This window comes from Drosophila virilis, chromosome 5 (genome assembly GCF_030788295.1).
Source record: "Drosophila virilis strain 15010-1051.87 chromosome 5, Dvir_AGI_RSII-ME, whole genome shotgun sequence".
Taxonomy (NCBI): Eukaryota; Metazoa; Arthropoda; class Insecta; order Diptera; family Drosophilidae; genus Drosophila; species Drosophila virilis.
Genome location: NC_091547.1, coordinates 5,380,386 through 5,400,378, shown reverse-complemented (window position 1 = coordinate 5,400,378; position 19,993 = coordinate 5,380,386). Strand labels below are relative to the sequence as shown.

Here is a 19,993-nt window from a genome sequence, read left to right as displayed (position 1 = left end):
CCCCGGCAATTGCAGCGGCGGCGGCTGCAGCGGCGTGTCCAAAGACGTTGACAAACTAAAGTCAGTGAAATTTGGGTCAAGGAAATGCCAAACGACAGGTTAGAGGCCCACAAACGCACACACATACACATGCATACGTGCGCAGATGACAGTTATTGCTGCGCTTGTTAGCAATTTTAAGTGCACTAATTGCCAAGTTTGTGGCTTGCAGTCTTTTGTTATTGGCTGCGAACGGATCTGCAGCAGCGGGCCGATAACCTTGCTGAATATCGAATGCAAATATCGCGGCACGTAAATCGTGTGCCCAGTAGGCGAAAGCGGGCCCTGGAAAAATCTATTGCTGTCAACGCTGTCAAATTGCAATTATGTGCGGCCGCATAACATGCGCTTAACAGACTGTTATGTTACATGTCTGTTAACTGGCAGACGCTGTGCAGCTCTTAACCGCAAGTCGGGGCTGTAAACCGTTTCAGTTGAGTTTGAAACGCGCACGCGTGCGGACGTTGGGAGCGCACACACACAGCAGGCACACACACTCTCACACACACACACACACACACACACACACACAGAGAAAGCACAAGATGTTAACAGTAATATAGCCAAGTAGATGCCGAATTAGAAATGTTTACCATTTAAGCGGCTCGCGCCTCATACAAATACTCGCACGTACAAGCGTGCGCTCTCTCACTCAACAGTTCTCTAACATTCGCTCGCTCTTTCTCACTCTCTCGCTCTCTGTCGCTCGCTCGTGGTATTGCTCTCGCGCGCTAAAGTGAAAGTTCTGCCACACAAAAGTGGCAAAGGTCCGTTATCTGCTCGGCCAGCGCTGGCAAACGGGCAACGCTGACAATCAGACACACGCGGAACGTTCAGTTGACCGGACGCATGGCGCTTGACATGGTCAAGTAGCAACTCTTGAAGTGCTGAACTATATTAAATTCGCCAATAAATAATAATTCAACATAAAATATCAAAAACAGTGCGCCACCTAAAACGAATGCTAAGCATTAAATAATTTATTGTGTTTAATTTGTTGTTGAGCAGAGAATTCTTTCGATTTAATTTTAATAAAAAACAAAAAAGAGCTTCAAGAGTCGTGCATGAAACGCGTTCGTTGCCTAAGTCTTTTGTTTTGCCTGTAGCGGTACATTTTGTGGTGTGGCGTGCGCGCGCGCGACTCGCGTCTTAGTTTCCAATTACAACATCAACAGTTGGTAATTGTTTTTCGCACTGTCCCCACATTAAAACCCTCAACTAAGTGGAAATTGCAGCCGAGACGAACCGTCTAGCCGGAATAGTGTCCAGTGACGATCAACGACCGACGACCAACGACCGACGACCGCCGTAGACCAGCGCAAACATGTTTATGTGGGTTATGCCGGCGTCAGCGTTAGCGTCGCGCACAAGCGCGACAACAAGAACAACACCAATAGCATCAGCCAAAACGATAACAACAACAAGAACAAAAACAAAACGGCAACTACTTTCCAACGCTTTAACAACATTAATAATAATAGGCGCATTATTTGTGCAGACAACAAGTGGATTTAGATCATCAATTGAAACGAACGGCGGTAAGTGACAGACCATTCCACAGATATAAATATATCCATATATAGTATATTAAGTACAATTGCATAGAAAGCTACTGTTAATAGAAAACTGTGCAAGAATTATAAACCGAACAATTGAATGAAAATCAATTTGGCAAATTGCTAGCTCATGTTTGCGGCCTGTTCGCATTGAGACAAATCGAAGAAGCGTGTCACTTCGACACTTTGCTGCCACTGCGAGTGAAAGCCTCTGCTGCTGGTCTTTGACAATGGCCAAAAAAAAAAAAAATAAAACGAAAAGCGCAAAACAGTGCTAGAAAAAAAATAAAAGCCAACATAAACTGTGCCTTTGTGTCAATAACAATTCCACATGAAAAACTTTGGCACAGAAAATGACTTTCCATACAAATACACACACACACATACACACCACAAGCAGAAGCGCAACGCACTTGACAATTATTTGGTTCATTTTATGCTACATTACGGGCACACACACGCACAACAATATTTGCCATTTTTAGCTATTCAAACAAGCACTGAGGATGAGCACATGCGGCTCATCTGTCTGTCACACACACACACACACAGACACATACGCACAAATACCTGCACACACTTTCTTATGACAGTTTTTAACGTTTCTGCAAGCTGCTTTCGTGTTAATTGTTGCCGATTTAAAAAGTGAAACAAATTTCTAATGTGTCAAGCTATTAGCTGGAATCGAAGGCACTGGCACAGCTATTGAGTTTGCCTCGAAGTTGAGCTTGAGGTTTTATGTGTGCTGAATTAGTTCAAAGCGACATCAACAAACGAAAGACTTAAGCGGCAAACTTGAACAAAAGCTTTACGAGTGTCAGAAAATAATTCATTTGCGCGCTTATTATTTATGTGGCACGTTTAATTACCAATCGATTGGTCGCACAGCGAACTGTAGCTTAAAGAGCATATTAATATGATTTCAATGTAGTGAACGACTTCCTGAGTAAAGCCCCAAGTTGTGTGTTAAGCCTTTAAGTAATCTATGGGTTGTTAAGATATTGCAAAGGGCATCAATTTCGAAGAGTTTCTTCATATAATATAACATATTTAAACAGGTTTCTTCTAAGCATTCCTCTATGCAATCCGTTATTTTAGCTTTTACTTAATTCTTATTTATAAATGGCGAACAAATGAAATCAGAGAAATTCAACTAAAGCAGTGTTTTTAATAGCGCAAGCGTAAAAAAACCATATTAACTCGAAGTAAAAATGTGGAGATAATTAATTTATGAATATGCGAAATTTCACAACGATTCCAAAACACTTAAACACAAAATAAAATTTATACTTAAGTATAAATTTAAATTAGAACACAATAATATATGCATATATATGGAAATATATTTTGCAATGCTCGGGTTATTAAACTCTAAGCTCAAGTTGCCCCATGGCAGAGTTTAACAGCAGTTGCAGTTTGTTTGTGCAGCAAACGCTGTGAAAACTTCTTGCCAAACACACACTCACACTCACACACACACACACGAATTCAAATCATCAAATCATTGAACAAACACTTTTGTAGGTTGGCTCAGGTAGAAAAGAAAACGCAGTGCTTCCGTTTTGCGGACAACTTTGCTGCGTCAGGTCAGAGACAGCAAATGCCAATCATGCACACAATATATCATTACCAACAGATGTGTGTATGTGTATGTGTTTGTGTGACTCTTGCAGTAAAGTTACAAGCATAAAACAATTTTCAATTTCTATTCAATTTTTATTTGTACACCAAAGGAAAACCCGCGTCCGAGCTGTCCGAACTGATTGCGCGTGCGAAATGAAAATGTCTTGGCCAGTAGCCACAGCAACAACAACAACAACAACAACAACAGCAAAAACACCAACAACAATAGCAAATCTTATACAGGTTCTGATCGCCGCGTGTGCCAGTTAGCGTCTGTGCACTTGTCGGCCTGCAGTTGACGTTGAGTTTGCGGTAATTTGCGGCTCACTCCACTCAGCTAGCCTACGGGCAGGAAGCTGTAGAGTTGGAAGACTTGCAGACTGCAGTCTGAAGACAGCACAACTTGCAGCCGCTAGCAGCAGCAACAGCAGCAGCAGTCAGTCAGTCAGTTGTTTAGTTCGGCTCAGCTGGTTGTCGTTCAATTTTCCGTGTCGCTTTGGCATCGATATAATTTCGAGATCACGTTTTACCGCTGTGCGGTCAAATGCTCCACATAAGCGTCTCCGTCTCTTTTTGCCTCTCTCTCCTGGCAAATTAGTATGCTCAAAAAGCAATTCATAAAACTCTTTTGTTTGGCTTTTAGAGGTGTTTGGTTAATTGTTTAAAGCAGGCTCTCGACCAGGCACTTGAGCGGTATTTTTTATTTGTTATCAATTTATGCAAATTGCGCATACGCAACGTTGTTTCATCTCATTTCATATTTCCCTTGCTTGCAATTAATGTGAAAGCGACATTTTTGACTTTCTTTCAACATTTTGTTTGGGCAGCGGGGTGCACAAATTTTCCCACAGACGTTTACCACATCATAAAACTTAAACTCAATCGCATTAAAAACTGTGACACATCATCAACATCAAGTGCCCGAGTGCGAGCATTTCACCCAAGAGAGCGAAAGAGACACACACACAAACAAACCGTACTCATAAATATCATATGATGGCAATTTAGTTGCACTTCCTACGTTGGAGAGTAGCGCGGAACTATTAGTGCATAGCTTAAATGAGAGTGTGTGAGTCTGTGAGTAGTCATTCGTGCTCATATGGACTCATATGAGTACTTGTGAGTACTTACGAGTATACTCATTTGTACTCAGACTAGTTTGTTGTATGCTATTTAGTTTATCTTTTAAGCTCATCAACAATTGTTCAAGTGCTCCAGCTCTGTGGCCATATTTTCCTTTTATTGACAAAGCAGCAATTACAAATTATCGACTTGTCCACACAGTTTGGCGAGTGCAAGAGTTTTGTTATGGATGCGTCTAACAGGAAATACATAGCAAACATTCAATTTGTTTTGACATGTTTGGCGGTGAAAGTGAAATGCGCCTCGCTGACGATTGGCTGCCGTTGCTTTTGTTGGGAACTGTTGCCAGCTACTACTTCCGTTGTATGACACCACATATTCTTTTATTTTCGCACGAATTCAGCATTGGCATTAAATGTCTGTCTGTCTGTTACGAACTCTTTCGTGTGCATCCATTAAAGAGTCTAACAAAAAACTTTTGTTTGTCTTTTGTCAAGAGTTTTAGCTGACTGTGCAGTCGCGTCCAGTCGCATTCTCAATGTTTTGGTTATCGATTGGAAATGAGGCTTTTTGCCAAAATGATGTCATTTATTGCGGCCGACAACTTTCACTGCTCGTTCACACACTCAACACACACACACACACACGGACAATACTCTTCTTTTTATTTAGCTATAGATTTGCGATCATCTGGCATATTTGATTTGATGTTCAAACATATTTTATTTTTAATTTTTGCCACATTTGTATTGACTTAAAAGTTAGGGCAGAAGCAGATTCACATCCTAAATCAATTGCACTTAGTCATTTCAGAAAACGGAGAAAAGCCGTTTGCCAAGCCCCTTACCCTCCCGCCGCAGTTACCCTTCTGTAACACACAAATTTTTCACTTTACCATAACCGTTTCATTGTGCAAAAACAATACAAATAATAATAATCATTTACATGGGCACAAAGCAAAGTTCTTATCATGCCCCAAGGCCCCAACGAATTTGAATGACCTGGCAGAAAAGTGCCACACAAAAAGCGTAAGATAATAATAATAAGTATAATAATAAGAGTTGTAATGAAAACAAAACGGAATAATGTACTTACCAGCAATGCATGAACAATAAAGCAGAGCGAAGCAGGCCAGAAACGAAACTGGCGCAAACACCACCACAGCCATGTCCCATACGATGATATCTTTTAATAACTACATCTGTGTGTGTGTGTGTGTGTGAGTTGTTTGTGTGTGCTTGACCAACGGCTGGAGCCCCGCTTTTGGTGTCGCTGCGCAACCTGTTTGTCGCAGAACGCACTCGGCTCGTGGTTGACACTGTGATTACCTTTCTTGTTGCGATACGATCAGAGAGATGGCTGCGTGAGATAGAAAGAGAGATTCCAGATATTAATTCAATAATAAATACAATAACAAGCACTAGCCAGCTGACCGCGGCATTGTTAGCAGCAAATGCAACACATTACACCCACCAGCCATATTTAACTGCAGTTGGCACATTGCACAGTTGGCACATTAAACTTATTTAAATAGTTATTTTTATTATTATTTCACTGCCAAAGCGACAAAATTGTAAACTTTGCTTGAACGACAAAAGCCGGCCTTAGCTTATCGATAATCGATAACAATCTCGATGGTGCAATTGCTTACAGAGCTGCATGCACAAATGCCTGGTATGCAGTTTACATAAAATGAACTAGTTAGATTTTGTTCACACATAGAAGTAATTAATTCAATGCAAGGCAACGCAATCGATGCTAACTGTAATTTGCACATATCTTTAGCTATTTTAGTCTGCCACACTTTGCAATAAATCACAAACAGTTATATAATAGATAAAGTTTGTAATAAATCTGCTGCTGCACATGCGTGAGCTGCATACGCAGCTTTACTAATTGATTGCCATTACGATAGCAAACGTATCTGGCGATTGTCGTGACACGATATGCAGTTGGCGCATCACTGTCACGCGCTCTGATCGCCTCTTTTAATACTGGTTTTGCAAAAACAACAATAAAAAAAAAACAATTTCCCATTAGAATTGCATGCGTAAAATACGTACAACTATGTATGTGCAGAGAAATACATATATGTATATACATATACATGCATGTACAGAGCGAGTGTCAGCAGTGGAAGCACTTGCACATTCACTATTACATTACCGGTCTTTTCGGTCGCCGCATTTTATTTGGGTCACTGTTACAATTTACGCCATGGCAAGGGGCGAAGGGGGCTTTGACGCTGGCAGGTGAAGGCGACGAAGCCGATGCCGATTCGGATGCTGTGCCAATTCGAGCAGCGACACCCGACGCCGCGACCCACAGCCGGGATCAAATGCGAGCATCTGCAAAGCTGTGTGCATGCGTGTGTGTGTGTGTGTGTGTGACTTTCAAATGCAATTTTATGTAATTCAAGGCGCTGCCTTCCCGTTTGGCGTGGCTTTGCGTGCAAATCGGTTATATGCTGCATGCCACAGTCCAATTCACCGTGCGCCTACCAGAGCATGCAACAAGTTATGCTTAATATGTTACTACAGCTGCAGTTATTGCTCTTATTGTTGTTGTTGCTGTTGTTAAACAATTCAATTAAAATGTGATCAATAGAAATGTTTTGTTCCGGCTCAGCTGCCACACAGCGTTGCCACTCTATTTGCTGCCAGTGCGACCCTGACCATCATATATTGTGACTGATAAGCATTTCGAACAGCAAGTGCAGTGTTGCTCAAGGGTCAAAAGCTTGAGCTTTATTACACAAATGCCTACAGGCGAACAACAACAACAAAAAATTTAAACTTTCATTTTCCAACACGCCAAACGGAAAAACTTCTTGCGTGACATCGCAGAATGGCGTAGAAAGAGATGCCAGATTAGAGAGATTATACATACAGATGTTTGTAATAGCGTGGAGTCGCACGTAAAGCCCATTAAAATTAATAAAAAGACGAAGATGAAAACAAGAAAAATGCAATCATAAAACAACAGCTACAAATCACAAAACAAATTCAATTTAACTAGCACGAAAAATACAAAAAAAAAAAACAACAAAACACACGGCCAGGCACTCTCGCTTTAGCTCGGATGATTATTATTATTGTTGTTGTTGTTAGATTTGTTGTCGTTGTTGGGCTAGTCATAATTAGTAGTAGCGATAGAGATTCATATAAAAAATAAAACCAACAGTAAACAGTTTTCCTTTTGTCTATGAAAAGTGAAAATTAACCTCCAGACAAATGTTACAACTTTTTATGGTAATTTCGTGAAAAGTGACAAATGTTTGGCCTCTGCTTTATCTGTCTATCAAAATTTTTGCAATCAATATGTCGTTAATAAACTTTTACATAAGTTTTTTAACTGTTTTCAGCAAACTCTCGGCAAATGATTACTTGATAATTAATTAGCTATGGAGTTTTGTTTTTTATATTCCTAAAAGCCTTGAGGCAGTACAACTATATTTACCATAAATGTAGTCCAAGAACATTTCAACACTTTCACAATGCAATCAGAGCAAGAATTGTTAAATGCAAAACTGGTCGGGAGAACAACATCTATGCAAATTGATGGCTTGTCTGAAACCGATCCGACACGTGGTATTGCATGCTTGCATATACTTCCATATGCGACTATATAGTTGTTTTTTTTTCTTTCTTCTTTTTTGCAACGTTGAGCTAATTGATCGATAATAATTTTCCATTTTACCGTTAAAGCGCCTCGTTTGTTTACATTCTTTGACCGTCTGGCAGCACTCCGCAGCACTCGGATGCTTGGGAAGAAAACAAGTTCTACGAATTCGATCTGCTGAATGGCTCTGCGTTGCTTGCCGTGCCGCATATTTCATGATTTAATTAATTTTTCGTTTGCCCACCTATGTGTGTGTGTGTGTGTGTGCGGATGTGTGTGTAAATTTCACTGCATGCGATATATTTGAAATGCAGTCGCTAACTGTTCCAAGACGGCTGCAAAGCCCGTTCCAATTGGAATTCGAACTCGAATTGTGAAGTTCGGTCTGGCAAGGGCCCAGTGACCCACTGAGAATGTCGCTCTTCTTCTCTTTGCAATTAATTTCGTTTGTGCGTTTAAATTTCACTGCACTCGATAACTGTTTCAAGATTGCAGCCAAAAGAATTCCAATTCGAATTCGAATGGGAGCTCGGCATGCCAAGGGCCCAGACCCAGTAAGGCACAGAGGTTGCCATACATTTTTCTTTTTGGCATGATTAATGCTGCTGCGCAACAGGTTTGCCGTTGTTTTGTTTGATTGGGCAACCTGTTATCTCATTTTCGGCTGCTTCCTGACTGCCTGCTGCCGCTTATTCTTTGCGATTTGTATGATAAACACCGAAAAATGTTTAAAAAAAAAAAAGCAGCGCAAAATTATTCAGGCGTTTGACACACTTTCGTTCCATCCAAAGTCAAGAGAGCAGCGCGCTGCGTGTGTGTGCGTGTGAGCCGGCTTTTTGGCTGCTCTCAGTTGTTGTTGTTGTTGTTGCTGTTGCGATGCTGTAACCTATTTTGCATGCCAAATCGCGTCTGATTACGCTGATACATTGACTTGAATTTCATGTTGCGCCAATTGGGGTCAGAGGCTGGCGATAATTCTGCCTGACAAATCGAATTAAAACCCAACCAAATCACAAATCTTTTATAAGAATCACGCGCGCTCAGTTACGACTACGTTTTGCGCTCTTGAGAGCAGGTGGGGCGCACCAAAGATAAAATAGAAAAGAATTTGTAAAAAAAAAAAGAAATAAAAATATCTAATGTTCATGCAGCGACGCGTTGAAACATTCTTTGCATATTTAATGGGCAATGCCGCAACGAACCGAGTGTTTTGTTTATTGAATTTCTCACTCTTTTATCGGACACACCCAGAACCATAGACTTTTGTGAAGGTCACGAATTGGGAGAATAGAGAGCACGACCGGGTAGAGCTGCGATTGCGTTCTTTGATGGCTTTGTCAAGTAAGAAAAGCGGTTGATTTTATTGGAACAGCTGCTCGGTAGCGATAACATATATAAACATAACCTCACTTGCTTAACATTGGATGATAACACTCCGAATACCTCTAATATATAAAAGTAAGCTACTCTAGCTCTTAAAATCTCACATACTTTCTGTTTATAACAATAGTATCTAGTTATACACTAAATAACTTAATTTCCAAGCTTCTAAAGCTCTAAGCTAACCATTTGATTATTCAATTAGCCTCCACACACTCAACATATGCATTATCTTAGCTAAATGAGGCCCTTGGCTGTGCCATTAACATTTTGCTTGGCGTAAATCAAACAAATTATGTTAAGCTGCATAATTAACGCTCAAACACACAGCCATTGAAAGTTTGTAGTAGGGCAAGAGAGCGCTGCCAGACACCATAATTATGTTAACTACAAGCAGCGCTGTTAGGCGCGCGCTGTTAAGTTAACAGCGCGTGGGGCCTGCGGCCATTTCCCATCGCTTGTGGTGGGTTTACCAACTTTTAACGATTGTCGGAAGAATACTTCAGCGCACTTGAGTGTCTAATCATAAAATGCGAAATGTCTGCAAATAATAAAGCCACAAAAAGCGTGTACATTTATAATAAAAAAAACCAGCAAGCCACAGAGCAGAAAAACGAAATGATTTATAAAACTGCAAACGAAATGGAGAAATATATAAGAAGACAAAAAAAAAAATTAAATAAATAAATGAAATGAAATGAAAAAGGCTAACAAAACACTATCACTTTTCTCAATTATATATATTTTTTTTTGTTATTTGCGGTTGAAGTTGGAGCTGAGGTTACGGGCGAACATTCTAATTGGAGTTTTTGGGCGCCGCTGATAAGTTATTCACTTTTCGCGCCGTGTTTACTTTCACTGAGAGCACCTTTTTTTCTCCGCTTTATAGGTTCAGGAGTTGCTCGAGGGAAACTCCAGGCTTATGTTTTTTTTATGGCTGCCGCATTTTATGGGCCTAGCTGTAAATGTAATTGTGCTTGTTTTTCATTTAATTAGCGACTTGATTGTTAATTGATTGCGACCACAGAATAACGATTTTAGTTTTTTTTCTTTTTTCTGTTGGCTTAGAATCTGGCACCCAACGTGAATTTCGACTGTGCTCCAATTTCACACAAACATTGACATAGTCTTCGCGACCAAACTGGAAATGGGAGCACGCAGCCGGCACCAAGTGGAGCAAGCGCCAGCGCTTGAGGTGTTAATTGCCAGCTAAACCCACTCCGCTGCCCCAACCCTAGCACCTGCAGTTCCACAAAGAAAAAAAGATCGATAAATGTCTAAAATGTCAAGTTGCCAGTCGCATGTAATTTGCGGCGCGACATCATTTGCCAAAGCAGCCCAAAATGCAATCAAGCTGCATTTAACTTAACAGCAGCAGCAGCAGTGAGTCCATAAAAAGCCAGCTTTGAACTTTGACCTTGCTGCAGCAACTGCGGCAAGCGGCACTTTCACTTGGCAACTGCCTTTCAACTGGCCCCGTTAGCAGCCGCTTGCAGCGCACGGCAAATGTTGCTCCTCATGTTAATTGAGTTTATTGTTTTGGCGTTTTTTTTTTTTTTTACTTTTGCTCATAATTAGCACTGCAAAACGCCATTAAATGGCCAACTTTATGGGCAAAAACAAAAAAATGTCACTTTCATTTCAAGAATTTCATAGAAACTACTTAATTTTCACCAGGCTAATCCAATTATGTACAGTTGCCTGGCTTTGATTTCTGCAGTTGGCTGCTTAATTAATTGCCCCCAAGCATTAGGCTGAAGCGGAAATTGCTCGCAACTCAATTAGAATGCTAAGCAACTCCGATTTTAGTGTGGAAGAAAAAAAAAAAACGAGTTGAGTCTTAAATATTTGAAGCAGAAGATATTGGGTAGTTCGACTTGGCACTTGATGTTGCCGGAGAAAACGTTAATCTTGCCTTCCACATGCATTTGCACAAAACTTGTATACCCTTTGCCAAATAAGTACAGGGTATACACATAGATGCACAAATTGTTCATATTCAGATAATAAGTTGAACAATATTCTACCTTGCAAACTCAAACAACTGAGGAAAGAGCTTTAATTAGTATACCCTGTGCCTAGTTAAAGTCGGCATAATGGATTTGAGCAGAGCAAAGCATATTTAAACTATGTAATTCATATGTACGTTGTTTAATGTAGAATGACCAACTAGTATACATCGATAAATATCGATTTCCTGCCAATGAAAGAGATGACATGTAAATGCGCGAACGTCTCTTAATTAAACCAGGAAGCGTAGATCTTCTTAAAATGGACAAATAGCTGAAATTGCCTTCTTAAATATCGAATAATAGAAATCATTATTACTTTTCAAGAAGGCGAAACATTGATTAAACTTCTTTAACTCTCTATTTCTCTTTCTCGCAGCTGGACGCAAATTGTTTGGCGGCTATCGCATAACGCCAAAGCACTGTCGCGCCACCAAAACGCTGCCCAGTTCGGATCCGCGCTCCAATGGCCCCACCATATGCATGTTCAATCACGAGTGCGCACAGCGGGGCGGCGAGGTGGTGGGCGCTTGCATGGATGGCTTCCTGTTCGGCGCCTGCTGTCAGATACCGCAGACACACGAGCTGGCCAGCACGCTGATCAACGATGCACAGAATGCCTACTTCCAGCAGCAGCAGCAAAAGCTGCAGCAACAGCAGCAGCAGGCGGCAGCCCAATCCTCCTATGAGAACTATGGCGAGCAGCAGCAGCAGCAGCAGCAGCAGCAGGAACAGCTCAGCGATGAGCAGCCGGCGCAGGGCATTTACGATCAACAGAATCTGGATAAGGTATATCAGCAGCTGGGCAGCACGGCCAGTCAGGGTCAGAGCGTGCAGACGGATGAGCTGAGCTTTGCCAGCAGCTCCACGGAGGCGACACACTCTCAATCGGCCAGCGTAGAGTTCGAACAGGAGGCGGAGATGCAGCCGAACAATGAGGCGATCAGCACCAATGAGCTGAAGCCGACGGAGCTGCCGCCAGCCATACATGTGAACAAGCATTCGGTGAAGATAAACACGTTCTCCTCGCCGCCAGGCAATGATGACTTTGTGATGCAGGTGCTGGCAACGCTGCCGCCCGAGCATATGGACGATGTTCTGACATTCACCACCGAGGTGCCCAACAAGATAGTTAACGGGCATTTGGAGCACGGCAGCAGCAGCTCCGAGTCCTCCAGCAGCTTTGAGGAAACACCCGCCACCAAGGCGCCAGCAAGTATTACCACGCCGAAGCCTAAGCCCCAGCCCAAGCCGAAGCCCCAGCCCAAACCGCAAGCCAAGCCGCCGCCAAAGACTGCGGCGCAGTCAAAGCCTGTGCCCCAGCTGGCCGAGGTGATGAAGCGACCAGTGCAGCAGGTGAAGCCCAAGCCCAAGCCTGCCCAGCAATCGAATATGCATCATCACAATCATCTAATACTGGATGGCGGCGAGTTTACGCACAGCGACATCACACATCCCGGCGCTGATGCGGATCTGGTTGAGGATTTGCAGTTCTCCACGGGCTACGGCCCACAGCCTGTCTACGTGCAGCCTCCACAGCAGCAGCAACAGCAGCAACAGCAGCAGCAGCAACAGCAGCAACAGCAACAGCATCAACAGCAGGCCTCTTCCCAGAGCTACATCTCTTCCTCCTCTTCGAGCAGCACACAGCCCAGCGCCTCGGCGGAAGATAAATATATTCTGGTGCCCACCTACAACAACGAGAAGCGACCTGTTGCGGCACAGAGCAATCCCACCACAGTCTCCTCGATAACCACGCACGTGGACTCCATTGAGTCGATTATATTACAGCTGAACAACAGCAGCCATGGCCCTAGCTACAACGTGGTCAGTCAGCAGACGCCTTCGTATGGCTATGCACCACAGTCAGAGCAAAGCGAGACATCTGCCACCGTGCAGCCGCCCAGCTACTATGAGCATGGTAGCCAGGAGCAGAACGGCGAGGCTACCAAGACACAGCAGCTGGAGCAGCAGCAGCTGGAGCAACAGCAGTTGGAGCAACAGCAGTTGGAGCAGCAGCAGGATTATGGATATACGACCGCGGCCTATGACGAGCCCAGCTATGACAAGGTTTCCGCTGAGCAGGATGCAACCGCCACGAACAGTCAGTCCGTGGAGCTGCCCACGCCGCGCCCCACCTACAACGAGGATCAGTCTCAGGTGCTGGACGAGCACACAATGCCAGCGACTACCTATCATGATGCTAGCTCGCCGCAGGCCCCGCAGACCTCCGAGTTCAATAAAATGCCCGTCATGGGCATAGCCTATCCGGTGGACATGTCCTACATGGAGGGCGATTCCAATCAGGCGGACAATGAGCCCTCGGGCTATGGTCAGCTCAGCAGTGGCTCCCTGGAGGGTAACACTGATGTCAACTTTGAGAAGATAACGAACATTTACACGGAAGCGCCGCAGTCTCCCTCGCCCGCCTATGTACGTCCCTCAACGCCCCATCGTCCCGTGGCCTCCTACATTGGCATGGTGACCATGCAGCATTACAATGACCCCTTGCCCGCCGAAGTGTCTGTCTCCTCGCACACCACCAAGGTGCAGGAGCAGTATGATGAAACCTCTGCCGCCTATCAACAGCAGACCGAGAAGCTAGCCACAGCCAGTCCGGCGCCCACCAGCAGCTATCTGGCGGCCACAACAACAACGCAAGCGCAGCGCCCGCAATACGAGAGCTCCTCACTGCGTCCAGTTTTAATTACAGCCAGCCCCAGGCCACGACCCAAGCCCACGACAAGACGTCCGCCAGCCAAGCAGCCGACGAGCATTAAGAAGAAGCCAACACAGAGCGAGCAGAACACGAGGAGACCCGTCCAGCAGCAGCCGCCGAGCAGCAGCTACCACACAGAGGCGTCGGAGTCATCCGTCACGCACACACAGATTAAGCAGCCGGCGTCCAACTACAACAGTGAGCCGCAACAGTTGGACTCCGGCTATGGTCAAGCTCCGAGCTCGGGCTATGAGCAGCCGGCGGCAGCAACTACCAGCTATGAGGAGTTTTCCTCGGCTGCTTCCGCTGCGGGCTATGAACAGGCCGCCACACCTACGGCTAGCTACGATGATCCCTCCTCGCCAGCTGTCAGCTATGATCAGCCTGCTGCGTCAGGCTATGGCAAACCCGCCCAGCCCAGTCCCAACTACGAGCAGTCCGCGCCAGCGCCTGCGCCCGCGCCTGCACCCGCCACATATGAGCAGCCCGCGCCATCCGTGCTCAGCTACCATGAGCCGGCGGCCAGCTCGCCCACACGCAAGCCCGTCTCCTCCAAGCCGATTGCCACCAGCTATGTGACGGGTCCCACAACGCCTCGTCCGCCAGCCACCGTGGACTATCACTACGATAAGGTGCCGCCGCTCTTTATGGCCGACGATAAGCTGGATGCGTTTATACAGAGCACCGCTGAGAATATACTGGGCTCCACGCCGGGCAACTATCAGCCACCCCTCTATGCCACCGCCTCGACGCCCATACACATTCAACAGCCGACGAGCAGCAGCTATGGTGGTGGCCACAAGAAGCCCGGCTTTGTGCAGATCAACATTACGCCCAAGCCCTCGAAGCCCACTGTGCTGATCACGCCCAAGCCGTCGAACATAAATTTGGCCACGTCGAGCAACTGGGATAACACAAAATTGGGTGACAATACAAACTCCTATGTCTATGGACCGATTGGGACACGACGTCCCGGAAATACGCCGTCTGTGGTAAGCTCCAACGATTTTGAGGATCCGGGTTATTTTGGCATGCCAGCCGGTGGTGTCGGCAGCAGTCCGGTGCACTTGACCTTCACACAATCGACCACAGAAGCGTTGTACGGTGTGCCATCCGATGATAAGCCCGCTTTTCCGGGCTATTATGGTCCGACGCCCACATATCCGGCATTCTCGGTGCCCGGCGAGAAGGTTGGCCAGATTGTCGAGGAAACATATACCTCACCGAATGATTTTGTCAACTTCCCGCCGGTGCGCAATCCAAATCTGAACATGTCCGCCGCCTCGAGCGCTGTGACCAGCGATCTGGAGCTATCCACGCCCGCTTTTGTCGAGGATATTGTGCTGAAGGACAAGATGCACACGCTCGTGCACAAACTGGTGGCCTCATTGCAGGGCAACTTTGAGGCGCTCGCCGACATGATCGACGAGACTAACAATACGGCCTCCACCTATTCATCGGGCGCCGCCAGCACCAACAATGTCAACCGCAAGACCACACGCAAACCGGTGCGGGTGGCGACCACCTCGAAGCCAAGGGCGACCACAAAGAAGCCCGTGACACGTGTCTCCACCAAGGCGCCCAACAAGAAGACCTCGGCCACCAGCACACGCAAACCGGCCACACGTCGACCCACCTCGGCGGCCAGCAGCACAACGCGTCGTCCCAGCTCGAAGAAGCCAACGAAGCGTGTTAGCACCACGGCCAAGACCACGGCGCGGCCCGAGAACGATGAAATTGTCGACGAAGAGGACGAAGAGGATGTCAATCCGAGTCCGCATGAGAACGAAATCGAACAGGAGACGCTGAGCTCTTACGGTGGTGCAAACGGACGCAAAATACGTAAGTGTTGAGTGTTTGTAGCATGGACCCCAAAAACAAACTGTCTCTCTCTCTCTCTCTTCTCTGTTTTCTCTCTTGTTTCTAATATGATTCATGCACATAATGTTCGATAACCCCCCAACCAAAATCCATCCGAATCAATTGTCCCTAACCTTACACTTGCATTTTAATCCATCCAAAATTATAGCACGTCGCCGCCTGAAACGGCCTGGCCACAGGCAACGCCATCATTGATCAACCCAATCGCTATCCCTTAGTCACATAGCTAGTTCTAGTTCAACCCAATTCAACCTGTTCCCAGTCCCATCCCACAACCATCCGATCAGTTCAGTGCCTCCTTCCGCAAATATTCGCAGTTCTATTCCCAATAATTGTACTCTATATCTCACCGGCTGTCAGTCTGGACGCTCGCTCGCTCGCTCGCTCGCTCGGTCACCCGATCATTCGCTCTCACTCTCTCGCTTTGTGAACACTCCCTACTCCTAACCTCACATTTCACTCCCCATCAACAGAATGCGGCGTACGTCCACATGTGAAGTCGGGTCGCATTGTCGGCGGCAAAGGCTCCACTTTCGGCGCCTTTCCCTGGCAGGTCCTGGTACGCGAGTCCACCTGGCTGGGCCTCTTCACCAAGAACAAATGTGGCGGCGTTCTAATCACCAGTCGCTATGTCATCACCGCCGCACATTGTCAGCCCGGGTAAGTCTTCAGACAATCCTAACGCAATCCTTTGCTAATATCCCAATCATTTCGTTAGTTTCTTGGCCTCTTTGGTCGCTGTCATGGGCGAGTTTGATATCTCCGGTGATCTGGAGAGCAAACGTCCCGTTACCAAGAATGTCAAGCGCGTCATTGTCCATCGCCAATATGATCCGGCCACGTTTGAGAACGATCTGGCGCTGCTGGAAATGGACAGTCCCGTGCAGTTCGATACGCATATAGGTAAGTCGTTGGGTGTCACAGCGAAGTTCGATTACTTTATAATAGCATGTAAAAGAAAAAATTGCTAGCTATCGCTTTTTTATCGTCCAAGCAATTTTTTGGCGATAGAGCACATATACATTCTATAAACGCCTATAGGTAAGTAACTTTATAATTGTGTGCAAAAGCAAAAACGTTAGCTATCGCCTTCTTATCGCCAAAGAGATACTTTGGCAATAGAGCAGATGTATTCACTAAGTGCTTATGGGTAATGAAGGTCAGATTTTTGAGCTAGTGCAAAGCTAGTCTTCTCTGGATGAACGCAGAAATTTACTATCGCTCTTTCATCGCCCAAGCGATACTTTAGCGACAGAGCATATATATTCTCCAAATGCACCAAATGCACCTTTGCGCGAGACAAGTTACTTAAAATTTTTGTTACTATCGCATTTTTAACTCCAAGGCTAGAATAATTCTCAGGTGATATTTAAAGCAAATCCTACTCACATTTATGTTAACAAACTGTCCAACTTTCTCCTTGCAGTGCCAATTTGCATGCCCAACGATCTGGCTGACTTCACCGGTCGCATGGCAACAGTGACCGGCTGGGGGCGTCTCAAGTACGGCGGCGGTGTGCCCTCGGTGCTGCAGGAGGTGCAGGTGCGTGTGGTTAGCTGATGGTCAGCCAGCTTGGCTTGACATTTAACCGAATAAAACTTTTAATTGCCATTTCGCACGCAACAGGTGCCAATAATTGAGAACAGCGTCTGCCAGGAGATGTTCCACACCGCCGGGCATAACAAGAAGATTCTCGGCTCGTTTCTGTGTGCGGGCTATGCCAACGGGCAGAAGGACTCGTGCGAGGTGAGTCTGCACTTAATGATGCAATTTGGACAGAAACTTTTAATCATGTTTATTACTCATTGTCCTGGCAGGGCGACAGCGGCGGTCCCCTGGTGCTGCAGCGTCCCGACGGACGCTACGAGCTGGCCGGCACCGTGTCGCATGGCATCAAGTGTGCGGCGCCGTATCTGCCGGGCGTCTATATGCGCACCACATTCTACAAGCCCTGGCTGCGCAGCATAACGGGCGTTAAATAGACGCCACGCCCACTGCATCAGAGCGCAACTGTAAATAGAAAAGTAGGTTTAGAGGACATTTAAGCGTGGCAAAGCGAGAAAAGACAAAAAACTTAAAAGACAAACGTCACATTCACAAAACTCATCCTCCCCCTTGGCATTAGTTTAATTGGAGTATTGCGCTGACAGTTTGACAAGCACTGTGGCTTTCAAACTAGCAACACTTCCATTGCCTACTTTGAGGCGTTTTCTGCGTTTTAAAATTAAACTAATTTCAGAGCGAGCGACGCCCCTCCCCCCTGCACTCACCAACATGCGCAATAATAATTTTAAGACATATTTATTTTAATTGCTAAGCTTATTTATTTATTTATTTATTTATTTAATATTGAGCTGCCGTGTTTTTTTTGCTATTTATTTTGATTCAACTAAAAACTGTAGCATGCGTTTTTTTATTTTTTTACATAAAAAAAAAATAAAAAAAAAAAAGAGAAAATAATAATTTTAATATAATCAATTGTTAATTTTCATAGGCAAATTGTTGTTATGTTAAAATGCAAATATGCGCAAGCGAGAGAGCATATGTTTTTAGTTCAATTGAATTTATTAATTAATTAATTTATGCTTACGATATACGATATATTTACCTTATATCTATGTATTTCTACATACAATTTGTTAGCAACTTAAGCGTACAAAACGAACAAAGCGAAAAACACAAACACAAGAAAAATATCGACGAAATAAATGAGAGTAAATTAGTAAAAAAAAAAACAATTGATTATTTTTTTTAAGGCAACATTATTCTTGTACAAAATTCAAAATTTCCCCAACCTCATTACTCGTAGAACATTTGGATTAATATTTGTATTCTCGTATGACAAACTCTTATGTTTCTTGCGCCATTTAAATTCTTCCCACAAATTTTCCGTATTGCTACCTGAAAATATACGCCAATGCACAGGAGAAAAAAAAACACAACAAATCCATTTGTAACAACACTGAAAAACTAATAACTAGAAGAAGATGAAAAAGTTGAAAAAGTACAAGAGCTATACGCCACTGAGAATCAAATCATGTCAAGTGAAATTGGATTTTCCGAAATGCCAAACACAGGCGCATAAATCCTATAAAATCAAAAGCAGATAATCAAACTGCAACCAGGATGCGGACTACCAGGATACAGACTCCGCTCTCTGCCAGCGCCTGCTTTAAGCAACTGGCTACTTGTGTGCAATTTCCGCTTGCTGCAAAGGCAACTGCAATTGGCAGGCAACTGGCAGGCTGCCACCATGCCCCAGTTGTACAGAGAGCTGGTTGCTTTCCATATTACCTGCGAGCTGGTGCATTACCTGGATGCCAAACTGCCGGCAACTCTCTGTGGCGCACAGCTGTCATTACAATGGCAGTGGAAGCAAAAATAAAATAAAACAAGACCAAAACCATTTTTAGTGGCATTTTATGTGCCACATTGCGTATGCGTCACGTGCAAAATGCTCAAAAGCTTCTCCCTTAATCGATCTGACATTGAACTTACTTTCACGGACGGACTTTGGTAGCATAAACAAGGTTGACCACTTTTTATTTTAACTTATATATGTATTTAAAGGGGTAGACACATAAAAATAAAATTGTTACCGCGGTTTTGTGCTTGTCAAAGCTGCATACAGGGTGTCCCAGCTGTTTGTTTAAATGTAAGTATATCTATATTGAACTGAATGACGGGCTGAACAACGAAGTGAATAACTGACTGAGTGAATGACAAACTGACTAAAAAAATTACTTACAAGCTGACGGACTTACTGATAGATTGATTGGTATCAGATTGACTGACTGGAATAATTGCGAAAATTGTTTGTACGCATCTTTTTTGTTTATTATCCAAATTTTAAGATCTATGAGTAAATTAATTTGAGGAAAATTAAAGAAATTAATACTTTTTGCAGCGATCCTGAAAAATCTAACCGCAACTTTGAAGATATCTAACATTTTTAGCACTAAATATTCAAGTTGTTTGAGTATAAACCAATTTGTTGTATAGAAATTAGGTTTATGATCTTCAGCTTACTTCAATATGTCCTCCGTGGTTATTTTAATAGCTGAGTATGTTTATATTAAAGC

At 44.3% G+C, this 19,993-nt stretch overlaps 1 protein-coding gene across 3 annotated transcripts; it reads left to right on the top strand.

Annotated features, from left to right (window-relative positions):
- The first annotated feature begins 485 nt into the window (after positions 1–485).
- On the top strand, positions 486–18,628 carry flz (transmembrane serine protease filzig). 3 transcript variants are annotated; one of them, XM_032436816.2, is made up of 8 exons: positions 486–1,577; positions 11,691–15,876; positions 16,060–16,067; positions 16,340–16,571; positions 16,630–16,814; positions 17,338–17,453; positions 17,538–17,657; positions 17,729–18,628. In XM_032436816.2, the coding sequence occupies exons 1-8, from the start codon at positions 1,364–1,366 to the stop codon at positions 17,891–17,893; spliced, it is 5,226 nt and encodes a 1,741-aa protein (XP_032292707.1). In that variant the 5' UTR covers positions 486–1,363; the 3' UTR covers positions 17,894–18,628. The 3 variants fall into 3 exon arrangements, with proteins under 3 accessions (XP_032292707.1, XP_032292708.1, XP_070066240.1); XM_032436817.2 differs by lacking the exon at positions 16,060–16,067 and having other exon boundaries at positions 11,691–15,872; positions 16,385–16,571; XM_070210139.1 differs by lacking the exons at positions 16,630–16,814; positions 17,338–17,453; positions 17,538–17,657; positions 17,729–18,628 and having other exon boundaries at positions 11,691–15,872; positions 16,060–16,499.
- Positions 18,629–19,993: the final 1,365 nt, after the last annotated feature.